This window comes from Protobothrops mucrosquamatus, unplaced genomic scaffold, assembly GCF_001527695.2.
Source record: "Protobothrops mucrosquamatus isolate PMUCROS unplaced genomic scaffold, P.Mucros_1.0 scaffold14, whole genome shotgun sequence".
Taxonomy (NCBI): domain Eukaryota; kingdom Metazoa; phylum Chordata; class Lepidosauria; order Squamata; family Viperidae; genus Protobothrops; species Protobothrops mucrosquamatus.
In genome coordinates, this window is record NW_015386401.1 from 911,488 (window position 1) to 923,542 (window position 12,055).

Here is a 12,055-nt window from a genome sequence, read left to right on the forward strand (position 1 = left end):
CCCTCACTCTCTTTCTCCCCCCTCTCCCTCCCCCCCTCTCCCTCCCCCCCTCTCACTTTTGTTTATTTTTCAAATGCCTTCAGCACCCGAAATTCTCCATGGCTCACCATATGGCCCTGAAGTGGATATGTGGTCTGTAGGCGTCATAACATACATTTTGTGAGTAATGCTAAAATACTTTGACACAAAACTCCTGTCGCTGTGATTTGCTCCCTCCGCACTCTTCTCTTCCTTTCAAGCACGGCCAAGCAAACGAGCATGATGTGAAATGTGCCTCTTCTTATTCTGGGTTTTTGTTTTTGGAGGGGGGGAGGGGGTGATTCTCACCCACCCCTAATTTCTGCTGTTCTCTGCTTCCAGCTTAAAAATAAATTAGATCCTTTCAGCCACCATCTCTTTCCCTCCCACTCGCCGTTGTTTATTTCTCTCTCCAAGTAAAACCACAAAATGCTGGCTTCTGACTTCCCACACGCACACACATACACAAAGACACACGCTGACAGGCATAACTGTTTTCTTTTTTAATTTGCTTTCAGTGTATTGCCAAAAAAGGGGGGGGATAGGCAAAAGTGTAAGAATGTCAAAGAGGGGGGCTTGTTCCGGATCACAGGTTGTTCTGGTAACTGAAAAAAGTGACTTGTGACCTTTGCACCATCCCCACGGTCATGTGATCAAAATTCAGGCATTTGGCAACTGACATGTAATTTATGATGGTTGCAGTGTCCCCGAGTCATGGGATCACCATGGGCAGGAGTAGGCAACCTTGGCTCTTTTATGACTCGTGGACTTCAGCTCCCAGAATTCCTGAGCCAGCATGGCTCAGCTTGGAAACCTCTCCCTTTCTCCTCAGCATGGCTGGCTCAGGAATTCTGGGAGTTGAAGTCCACGAGTCATAAAAGAGCCAAGGTTGCCTACCCCTGACCATGGGTAACCTTTCCAGCCGGCTTCCGACGAGCAAAATCAGTGAGGGAAAGCTGAATTCACTTAACAACCACATGAGTCACTTAACAACTGCAGTGATTCGCTTAACAGGTAGGGTAAAAAAAAGATCGTAAAATGCGTCGCAATTCACTCAACAACACTCATGCATAGCAATGCAAATTTCGGGCTCCATTGTGGTCATATGTCAGAGGCTACCTGTAAAGATTCTTTCCTTACTGTTGCCCTGCGCAGGGCAAATATGGACACCACCACCTGCTAGCAGATTGGCCATATGATTTTATGCCCTACAGAAAGACTGTGGACTATCATTTAAATATGAGCCAGCCATGTGCTTCAGCTGCCAAAAAGACCAACATAGTGCTAGGCTGCATTAACAGGGGGATAGAATCAAGATCATGTGAAGTGTTAATACCACTTTAAAATGCCTTGGGAAGGCCACACTTGGAATACGGCATCCAGTTTTGGTCACCACGATGTAAAAAAGATGTTGAGACTCTAGAAAGAGTGCAGAGAAGAGCAACAAAGATGATCAGGGGACTGGAAGCTAAAACATATAAGGAACGGTTGCTGGAATTGAATATGTCTAGCTTAATGAAGAGAAGGACGAGGGGGGGCATGATAGCAGTGTTCCAATATCTCAGGGGCTGCCACAAAGAAGAGGGAGTCAAGCTATTCTCCAAAGCACCTGAAGGCAGGACAAGAAGCAACGGATGGAAACTAACCAAGGAGAGAAGCAGCCTAGAACTAAGGAGAAACTTCTTGACAGTTAGAACAATTAACCAGTGGAACAACCTGCCTCCAGAAGTGGTGAATGCTCCAACACTGGAAGTTTTTAATAAGAGACTGGACAGCCATTTGTCTGAAATGGTGTAGGGTTTCCTGCCTAAGCAGGGGGTTGGACTAGATGACCTCCAAGGTCCCTTCCAACTTTATTATCATCATCATCATCATCATTATTATTATTATTAGTCTAATGAACAGCCTGGAGCCATGGAGAAGGTCCTCACATCATAACTGCTGCACGAGGCTAATAAATCTGTTGCTAACAGGCTTCTAGTTAAAGTGGGGGATTTTTTTCACCTATAAAACTGTAGTTGGCTCAGTACTGAGATGCCCTAAGGGTCACTTCCTTCAGCTAAGAATCAGTAGCCCAATAAGAACACTTCAGGAAACAATGCTTTGTAGTTCTCCAAAACCATGAAGTGAGGGGCACTGAGGCCAGCAGGAAATGTTTCTCAGCAATGAGAAGCTCCATTAACCTCCACATTGTTGTCATTTCAGAAGCGTATTAAATCAGAGCTCTTCCAGAAGTCTTTTAAAATTGTAGTTTATTGAAGGAACACCCTGTCGATGTTTATATTATTGTGAGTTATGATTTTTTAACTTGTGTAATCCGACTATTAAGGATAGCTTACGTGCCTATGTTTTGCAGTGACTTTTCTATATTGCTGAGAGTTGTTGGATCGCAGTGGCATCGAACGCCGACACACAAGCAAGCCCTTAATTATATATTTGGGGCAGTGTATGCTAAAAAAGACCTTAGTTTTACTTTTGCAATGTAAGTGCAGGCCCTACAGTGCCTCAGGGAAGAGACGGGAGAAGAAACCAGTGAACAGGAAAAGAAGAAATTGGACAGCCATTTGTCTGAAATGGTATAGGGTTTCCTGCCTGAGCAGGGGGTTGGACTAGATGACCTCCAAGGTCCCTTCCAACTTTATTATTATTATTATTATTATTATTATTATTATTATTATTATTATTATTATTATTATTATTATTATTATTATTAAGAACCAGTGAATTAAGCTCTTCCCACATTGATTGATGCACTTTCAAGGCTGCCCGGCTCAGTAATAACTCAGCGTGACTCACTGATAAAAAGCAAAAGAAAACAAAATACATCAAGAAGAAGAAGGAAAAAAAAAAGATAGCTAACCAAAGCCCAAGTACAGGTCATCCTTGACTAATTATCAAAAAAGAAATACAGGTAGTCCTCAACGTATGACCATCACTGAGCCCAAAATTTCTGCTGCTAAGTGAGACAGTTGTTAAATGGCCTTTGCCCCAATTTACGACCTTTCTTGCCATGAATCACTGCAGTTGTCCAGTTTTTCATGCGATTATGAAGAGAATCTGGCTTCCCCTTTGACTTTGCACGTCAGAGGATCGCAAAAGGTAATCACGTGACCCCAGGACACTGCAACCGTCATAAATATGAACCACTTGCCAAGGGTCCGAATTTTGGCCCCTTGACCGTGGGGATACTGCAGTGGTCATAAGTGTGAAAACTGGTTATAAGTCACTTTTTTCAGTGCCATTGTAACTTTGAATGGTCTCTAAATCAAGGGTCTTCAAACTTGGCAACTTTAAGACTTGTGGACTTCAACTCCCAGAATTCCTCTGCCATGAAAGCCAGCTGGGTAACTTTGGGCCAATCACTTTCTCTCAGTCTAACCCACCTCACAGGGTTGTTGTTGTTGTTGTGGGGAAAATAGGAGGAGGAAGGTGCGTTGAATATGTTTGCCACCTTGATTTATTTATTAAAAATAATAAAGCTGGAATATAAATAAATAAATAAATAAAACCCCCAGGGTATAGGCATCTGTTTCTTCCATTCTTTTCCAGACTGTGTGGCTTTGAGCCTTTCTTTGACCCAAGAGGAGACCAATACATGTACAGCCGAATCCTAAATTGTGACTATGAGTTTGTCTCCCCTTGGTGGGATGAAGTGTCCCTCAATGCCAAGGACCTGGTGAGTTCCTGTATTTCGAGCACTGCCCCGACGGATGACTGGCCCCTATCTGCATCTGCTCGGCAGGCATAAAGGAGCCCTTGGTGGCACAGTGGTTAAAGTGCAATATTGGAGGCAAACTCTGCCCACAACCTGGAGTTCGATCCTGATTCAAGGTTCAAGGTTGACTCAGACTTCCATCTTTCCCAAGTCAGTAAAAAGATTGTTGGGGGCAACATGCAAATAATGTTTTACCTCAGGGTTGGGGAACTGTGGCACTTGTGAACTTCAACTCCCAGAATTCCATACTGGCTCAGGAATTCTGGGAGTTGAAGTCCACAAGTCATAAAAGGGCCATAAGTCCCTACCTCTGCTCTATATAGTAAACTGTCCAGAGAGTGATGTAATATATGGAGTGGTATATAAGCCTAAATCAGTGGTTCTCAACCTGTGGGTCGGGACCCCATTTGGGGTCGATCGACCATTTCATGGGGGTCACCAAGCAAGGCTGTCCACCATTTTTTTTGTCCGCCATTTTTTCCCCCCTTTTCCAGCAGGTGCCTTACCTCCCTTGGGCTGGGCAAGCTGGTGGTCGGCCTGCTCCGTCTCTGCTGCTTGCCAGCTACACCTCAGCCGGCGCAGGGGGCGGAACCACGCATGCGCGGCGCTCCCAGGCAGGGAAAGTCCTCGACTTACGACCGGTTGGGTAGTCCTCGACTTACGACCGGTTTAGTCCTCGACTTACGACCGGTTTAGTTCTCGACTTACGACCGGTTTAGTCCTCGACTTACGACCGGTTGGGGTCGCGGCATTAAAAAGGTTGAGAACCACTGGCCTAAATGCTCTTGTTATTGCTATGAAGGGTTGAAGCCCTGTTCCTCAGGCACCATGTCCCCTCAAACATCATCCTGCAAATGAAAGTAGCAGACTCACCTTCCGTTCTTCTGTAGAAATTCTCACTGGGGCTGGAGAGAGCAATGGGACACCGGTTCCATGTCGCTGGGTGCTTTCTGAGTTTGGTTGTTTTGTTGCAGACATTTCATTACCCAACTAGTTAACCTCTTCAGGGCTAGAAGAGAGTTTGCCCCTCTAGCCCTGATGATGTTACCTAGTTTGATAATGAGATGTCTGCAAGAAAACAATCAAGCTCAGAGAGCACCAAAGACCCCACAGTTTGAACCTGAGCTACACATATTCTCTTCTATTGGTACAAGTGCCTTGACTGGCTGAGTCCACCCCATGGCCCCCTTTTTTTGTGAAGAGGACACTTTCCTAGTCGATTCCTTCTGCTAGGGCAAGGACACATGATCTCCAAATATCAAATGTGTTCCTAACTCTAAGACTGGATCATTGTTGCTCCGATATACTAAGACTTCAGGGGTCTTCAGACTTGGCCCTTTTATGACTTGTGGACTTCAGCTCCCAGAATTCCTCAGCCAGCGTGCTGAGGGTGAGGGATTCTGGGAGTTGAAGTCCACAAGTCATTAAAGGGCCAGGTTTGAAGACCTCTGTATAAGAGATAAGGCTTGGACTGCACAGCGAGGGCCAGCATTTTGACTTTTCCAACATCCCCTCTCCTGCCAGACACCCTCAATTAGCACAGTTTTATTTATTGATTAAATTTCTATGCCATCCCTTACACTATTGAAGCTGCTCTGGGCAGCTTACAAAATGATAAAAAGACCAATATGGAAACAATTAAAATTAACCAGGATTAAACAGAAACTAAAAACCAAGAGGACAGGCAGTGTGGGCGTGGGGCTCTCTCTGTACTCCATCAGCCACCCCCAGTATAGTGCAACCCATTGGGGCCACAGAACAGCCAGGGATTAAAGCCCTTCTAGAAGGCCAAGAGACTGGGGGTGGACCTCAGCTCTGGAGGCAGAATATCCCAAAAGATGGGAGCCACAGCAGAAAAGGCTCTGTTCCTGGACCCTGCCCACAGGAATTCCCTGACAGAGGGGTTCTAGGACAGGTCAGTCCCATGGTTCCTCAGATAGCCTGGACCCATGCCATAAAGGCTATTTACATCTATTATTATTTGTTAAATGTATTTGCCGCCCATCTCAGAGGCCCCCAACCTTTTGGGCACCAGAGACTGGTTCCGTAGAGAAAGGTTTTTCTGCAGACCGGAGGGGGGCCTGCATCACACGAATGGGGCTTTGCGTGGCCCGGTTGCGGGTATGTGGCCCAGTGCCGGTCCACAGTGGGGGCTACTCTAGGTGGACACGACATGTTATAACCCTGGAGATGTCACACTAGATCCGTCTCTGGCCTTTGCAGGTCCAAAAGCTGATTGTCCTGGATCCCCAGAAGAGGCTGACAGTTCATCAAGCTGTAGAGCACCCTTGGGTGACTGGAAAAGCTGCAAAGTTTGCACATATGGACAGCACTCAAAAGAAACTGCAGGAGTTTAATGCCAGGAGGAAGTTAAAGGTAAGATTCTGGGGACCCTGCCCTCCTCTCTGGGGTCCCACATGGTGGCTGGGAACTAGGGGCCCAAGCTCAATGCCAGAGGCTCAGAATCAGGGTGCGAGGCAAGCCACCCCAAAGTAGCAGAGCACAGTTGCCTGCGGGGGCAGGTCAAAATCTAGTTGTGACCGTCTTTCACGATGGGTTTGCCATAAACCAGCACTTGCTTTCAGCCAAACCACGCCCACAGCCAACCATCGGTTTGCTTAACCACCACTGCAAAAAAGGTCATAAAATTGGATCAGACACGCGACCGACCCATTTTACAACCGTCCCGACTTAGAATCATTCAGGAACAGAGTGACGGTTCTCGTCCCTTAATCTTCCCTTTTGGAAGGAGGGTGATTTTAAACCCAGGGATGACATTTCTCTGAGGTAAATAGAGGGCCTGAAGTTTTCCTCTTGTGCAGAAAATGTTAAGTGTCTGATTCTTCTGAGACAGAAACACCTGCAGCCAAATTGGGCAGGCTTTGGTGGATGGGGTCTCTTGCCTCGGAGGTCTTAACAATGCCTGCCAGATGTTTGTAACCATGATCCAATTGTGGCTTTTACTTCACTCTTCCACGTTTTTATTCCGTTGGCACACAGCCACCTGCGCTTAGTATTAGAGAACACGGTGCCGATGAGAATGAATTCATGTAATTAATTAAAATAAATGTATACAAGTAGTCCTCGGTGACCGACAGTAATTGGAACCAGGAACTCCATTGTTAAGCAATGCAATCATAAGGCGTGATGTCACGTTTCCATGCCGACTTAACGGTGGCAGTTCTGGCAGTCCCAGTGCTGTTGTTAGGTAAATCCCACACAGGCCCAGCGTCCTGTGGTATTTTTTTTTATGTTTATTTATTTATTTATGTAATATATAAAATACAAAGAAAAATAAAAATAAGAAATTAGGGGGAGGAAAAAGAGAGGGGAAAAAGAAAAAGTGAGATAAAGGGGGGGGGGAGAGAAAAGGCCCTGACTTCCGATTCTCTTTAGCACAGCACAAGATAAAAACACTCCAGCAAACTTTTTGCTTTTACACATTAGTATATAACTAGATATTTCTATAACAACAAATCTATCTAATCGACAAAACCAAAGTCAAAATTTCATTATTATTTTTTTGTCATCACAAGCACAAAATCCAGAAGTGATATATCCAAGTGAAAAACGTACTTAAATATATTCTCCTCTTGGAATAAAATGATCGATTTAACCATTCCTGCTTGATCTTCCTTTCTATGGAAATTTCTGTTTGCACCTAATAATCTTTCTGAACTATCACCATTTTTATTAACAAGGTTCACTGTATTCTTTCAGATTCTTTGACCTTACAGGGAAAAATACTTTTTTTAAAAAAATGCTAAACTTCCCTTTAAACACATTTCTAAAATCAAAACTTTCTAGTACATCTTCTTCTTTAACTTCTTAACATACAGGATTTGAACTTCAGCATTAAATTTAGCATCCCATGGTATATATGACCTTGAGGGATGAGGGGAAGAGATGCTGTCTAGGAAACAATCAGATAAAAGAAAGGGGAGCCATCAGTTACTTAATAGTCAGATAAAGGAACTAAGGCAGGACTTGCCCTAACTGATCACAGAGTTAAAATAAATGGGAGGAGATTTGCACTTTCAGACCTGCAAGATTTTGACAGTGTAACCTTACAATTAAGTAGAATTAGCTCATCTGGTTACATTTCCTGATCTGGTTTAACTGGACGGGCTGATATCAATCTTGCAAGTCTGAAAATACAAATTTCCCACCATCACTTTTAAATGTTTGATCCATTAGGATGGGTCCTTCCTAACTCTTTTTTTTCCTGACCATTAAGCCACTGGGGGCTCCTCTCCTTCTTGTCTGATCATCCTCTAAACAGCATCCTTTCCCCTCATCCCTCAAGGTCATTCCCATGTACCATTCATTACTCACAGTCACACGGCAGCCATTTTCAACTTCCTGTTGGCTTCTTCATTGACTTTGTTTGTCAGAGGCTGGCAGGGAAGGCTACAAATGGTGATCACGTGACTATGGGATGCTATGATATCATAATTGTGAGCCAGTTGCCAAGCATCCCAGATAGTGAATATGTGACCATGGGGGGTGGCCCAACTAGGAGAATCCATCATCCCTCATTCAGCACCATCATAACTTTAAATAGTCGCTGAATGAGTGGACATTAAATCAGGGCTGCCTGTGTGGTCCTGCCTCTCACCCAGAGGGGCAACTCAGGGTGTCTAAGAGAGAATTAAAACTTGGTTAAAAACAACCAATAATATGTATTTATTTATTTAATTTATGGTTTGCTTTTCATTATTTTTATAAACAACTTAAAGTGGAAAAAATATCTAATACGTTTTCTTCCTCCTTTCCCCCCCCCACAACACCCTTGTGAGTTGGGGTGGGGTGAGAGAGAGTAGCTGACCCAAAGTCACCCAGTTGGATTTCATGCGTAAGGAGAGACCAGAACTCACCATCTCCTGGCGATTGGGCCCTGATCACCTAGCTAGCTTTCATGCCTAAAGTGGGACTAGAACTGACTGTCTCCTGGTGGTTGGCCGAAAGTACCCCAGCTGGCTTTCATGCCTAAGGCAGGACTAGAATTCACAGCCTCCAGCCTGGCGCCTTAATTACTAGACCAGGGGTAGGCAGCCTTGGCTCTTTTATGACTCGTGGACTTCAACTCCCAGAATTCCTGAGCCAGTATGGCTCAGCTTGGAAACCTCTCCCTTTCCCCTCAGCATGGCTGGCTCAGGAATTCTGGGAGTTGAAGTCCACGAGTCATAAAAGAGCCAAGGTTGCCTACCTCTGTACTAGACCAAACTATGTATATAACATAGATATAAAATATATAAAACCCTGCTAGCCAAGGAGACTAACAGTCCCCGCCAGCAACATTCCTTTTACAAGCTCCTTTATAATAATAAACACATACGTTCAAACCAATGTCACTCTTTGTCATGTCATGTCCAACATACACAGGCTGCCGTGAAAGCAGTGGTTGCCTCCAGCCGTCTCGGCAACCACAGCCACCACGAGGGATGCAGAAATGAGCGCCATCAAGATGCTACCAAAGAGGACCGCGCAGCTCCCTCAGCAGAGAGTGACCTCTTTCTCCCAGAGAACCTTTATGAGGAGAAAAAGATGGAGACTGATACAGAAGAAGCCATGGCCGTAAACAACCCGTTAGCCAAGGTCGAGAAGCTCGAAGGCTTCCTGAACGAGAGTCCCGTAGCCCCGGTGGTGATACTTAACGGTTCCGGCTGCAAAACCTAATGCTACAGAACACCAGCGTGCTGCTCTTGTCACCAGCTCAAGGGGTATAAAGTCTGTCACCACCACCGATAGACCAAATTCTAACAATGACCGTCAAAGGCCCACCAGCCAGATTGAGAGAGCAGTTCAGATGGAGGAGGACCGAAAGCTAATAGAGATTACGAGAAAGTGCTGTGGGGATATCTTCGGCAACCTGGCACCTTCTGGTTGTATGGGATTCCTGCTCCCATCATCTTCAGCCAGGGATGATGGGAGCTATGATCCAATTTTGGGGGGAGAGCACCAGACTGGGGAAGGCACTAAGGGTAGGCAGCTGAAGAGCAATTTGTCTTGTTTTGCAGAGAAATCCATGTTCTTTATTATCCTTGCTCTGTGTGTGTGTTTGTGTATGTGTCTTTGTACACACAAGCATACAGCAAAAGGATAAGAATATATGCATTTGTATGGGAGCCAAGTAGTTTAGAAATCAGATGAATATATTGTATATTTCATCCTACTTCTATTGTATAAATATTCTGGGTGGCTCCCTAGAAGGCAAATCTATCAGAAGACAGCAAGCTTATTTGTTCTTTTCTATTTGAAATCCCATAGTAATAATTCAGGGAGAAGCAGGGGAAGAAAGAACTTTTCTTCTATTGCTACATAAGATCCTTTTAACTGCAGGTGCCATCTTTGAATTGGAGGCTTTCTGCACTCAGAGTATTTGCTCTAAAGCTGCTGCCATCTTTCCATTCAACAAATAACTTTGAACCGTGGATACCCAGAAGCATAAGGTGCTTCTCTAAGAATTCAGTGATTTTCCCAACCGTTTGTGAGCCAGATGGAATACATTAAGGAACGGCAGCCTCCAGATGCACCCTCCAACCAAAAAGTAGATGCCGCCACTGTTGCTTCTCTGAATGATTTTCTTGTTGGTAGGCCCACATTTTGTCTCCTTCCAAGAGCAAGGAACTGCAGCAAAACCGTCCGCCCACAGAAAAGTGATTTCTTCATACGAAATAGTTCTGGACCTGTCTTCACTCTGCAGAGTGCGTTTGAACTGCATTTGAACTCTATGACCTCCACATGGTCAAAAATTGGTCCTGCAGGGAACTCACCAAATATAACCAGGGGGAAATCCTTCACTGCTTCCCCCAAATTCAGAAAAATAAGAATATTTTGATTCTGCCAGGGTGTGAGCTGGTGTCATCCACTTCACATCGTTATCCTGGACAGAATGGCCCTTACGCATCTGAACATTATCTGTATATTATGGCCCCCAGGTCTTAAAAAAAAGAAAATGTCTAAGGCAGAACTAGAACTCCTAGTCTGCTAGTTTTCAACCTGATGCATTCAACTACTATTCCAAACAGGCTCTCCCCTGTAACTTTAACTTCTTAAGTCATGTCTTCTGGGCAAACAGAAAGTGAGTATTTCTTCAGGGATTTGAAGAATGCTTATCCAACCGTTCCTGTCCGCATTATCTTCTTCTACTCCAAACTCAAGATCGACATTTCTTTCAACTGTTCCTTACAGGACCTATTTCCACACTTCGTCCTGACTCCTTTGCCCTCCACTAGATCTGGGGCTGCCACAAATAAGGGGGTCAACCTATTCTCCAGAGCACCTGAAGGCAGGACAAGAAGCAACGGATGGAAGCTAATCAAGGAGAGAAGCAACCTAGAACTATGGAGGAATTTCCTGACAGTGAGAACAATCAACCAGTGGAGTGGCTTTGCTTTCAGAGTTGTGGGTGCTCCAAAACTGGAGTTTTTTTAAAGAAGAGATTAGACAGCCATTTGTCTGAAGTGATACAAGGTTTTCTGCCGAGTGGGGGTTGGACTAGAAGATCTCCAAGATGTCTTCCCACTCTGTTGTTCTGGTCCCAATTTGCTACATCCTTAAAATATCTCACCCTCAAAATAGACTCGTGTTTTGTTTTTTGTTTGTTTTTTACTTTACACACAATGTGCAGGGCACCTGAGAAGAGAGTCATCAGAAGAGCGTTCATCACCTCTTAAGAACTTAAAATATGAGGATCAACAATGCTGGCTTGATAAAAGCAAAGGGACAAAGTGATAAAAGATATTTTTGTTAGCTTGATATGGGCCAAGAGCAATCTGAACCTGGTCGCTTTAACTGGAAGAATTAAATGGAGCTTGTGGACACAGATAGCTCTCTTCCCCACTGCTCTGCAGGAAACATTTATTTACTCTCCTTGCCGTTGCTTCACAGTTTTGTGTTTAAGCAACAAAACAAAACAGAACAAGGCTGGTTGAGAGATCCCAAAGATGCTTTTTCACGAGGCAACTGGACTTTCTTGTTTTTCTTTGAAGACGTTTCGCTTCTCATCCAAGAAGCTTCTTCAGAGCTCTGAAGAAGCTGAAGAAGCTTCCTGGATGAGAAGCGAAACGTCTTCAAAGAAAAACAAGAAAGTCCAGTTGCCTCGTGAAAAAGCATCTTTGGGTTAACTATGACCTGGATGACTGAGAATCTCCATAGACGGTTGGTTGAGAGACTTTGCATCGACTAGTAACTTCCAAACAATGTTCAGTTTCGCTTCTGCAAAAGTCAAGACGTTCATAGAAAGGGCAGAACAAGAGACTCGGTTATTGTCTCACTGGACATCACAACCTTGTGACAAGCATTTAAAAATTGGGATGT

At 44.5% G+C, this 12,055-nt stretch overlaps 1 protein-coding gene across 1 annotated transcript in view; it reads left to right on the plus strand.

Annotated features, from left to right (window-relative positions):
- LOC107282846 (calcium/calmodulin-dependent protein kinase type IV-like) overlaps nucleotides 1-9,412 on the plus strand; it is a 57,317-nt gene extending 47,905 nt beyond the window's left edge. Inside the window, exons 8-11 of the mRNA XM_029283097.1 lie at nucleotides 84-159; nucleotides 3,568-3,694; nucleotides 5,957-6,109; nucleotides 9,119-9,412. Coding sequence (XP_029138930.1) covers nucleotides 84-159; nucleotides 3,568-3,694; nucleotides 5,957-6,109; nucleotides 9,119-9,412 — 650 coding nt within the window. The remainder of the gene's footprint in view (nucleotides 1-83; nucleotides 160-3,567; nucleotides 3,695-5,956; nucleotides 6,110-9,118) is intronic.
- Nucleotides 9,413-12,055: the final 2,643 nt, after the last annotated feature.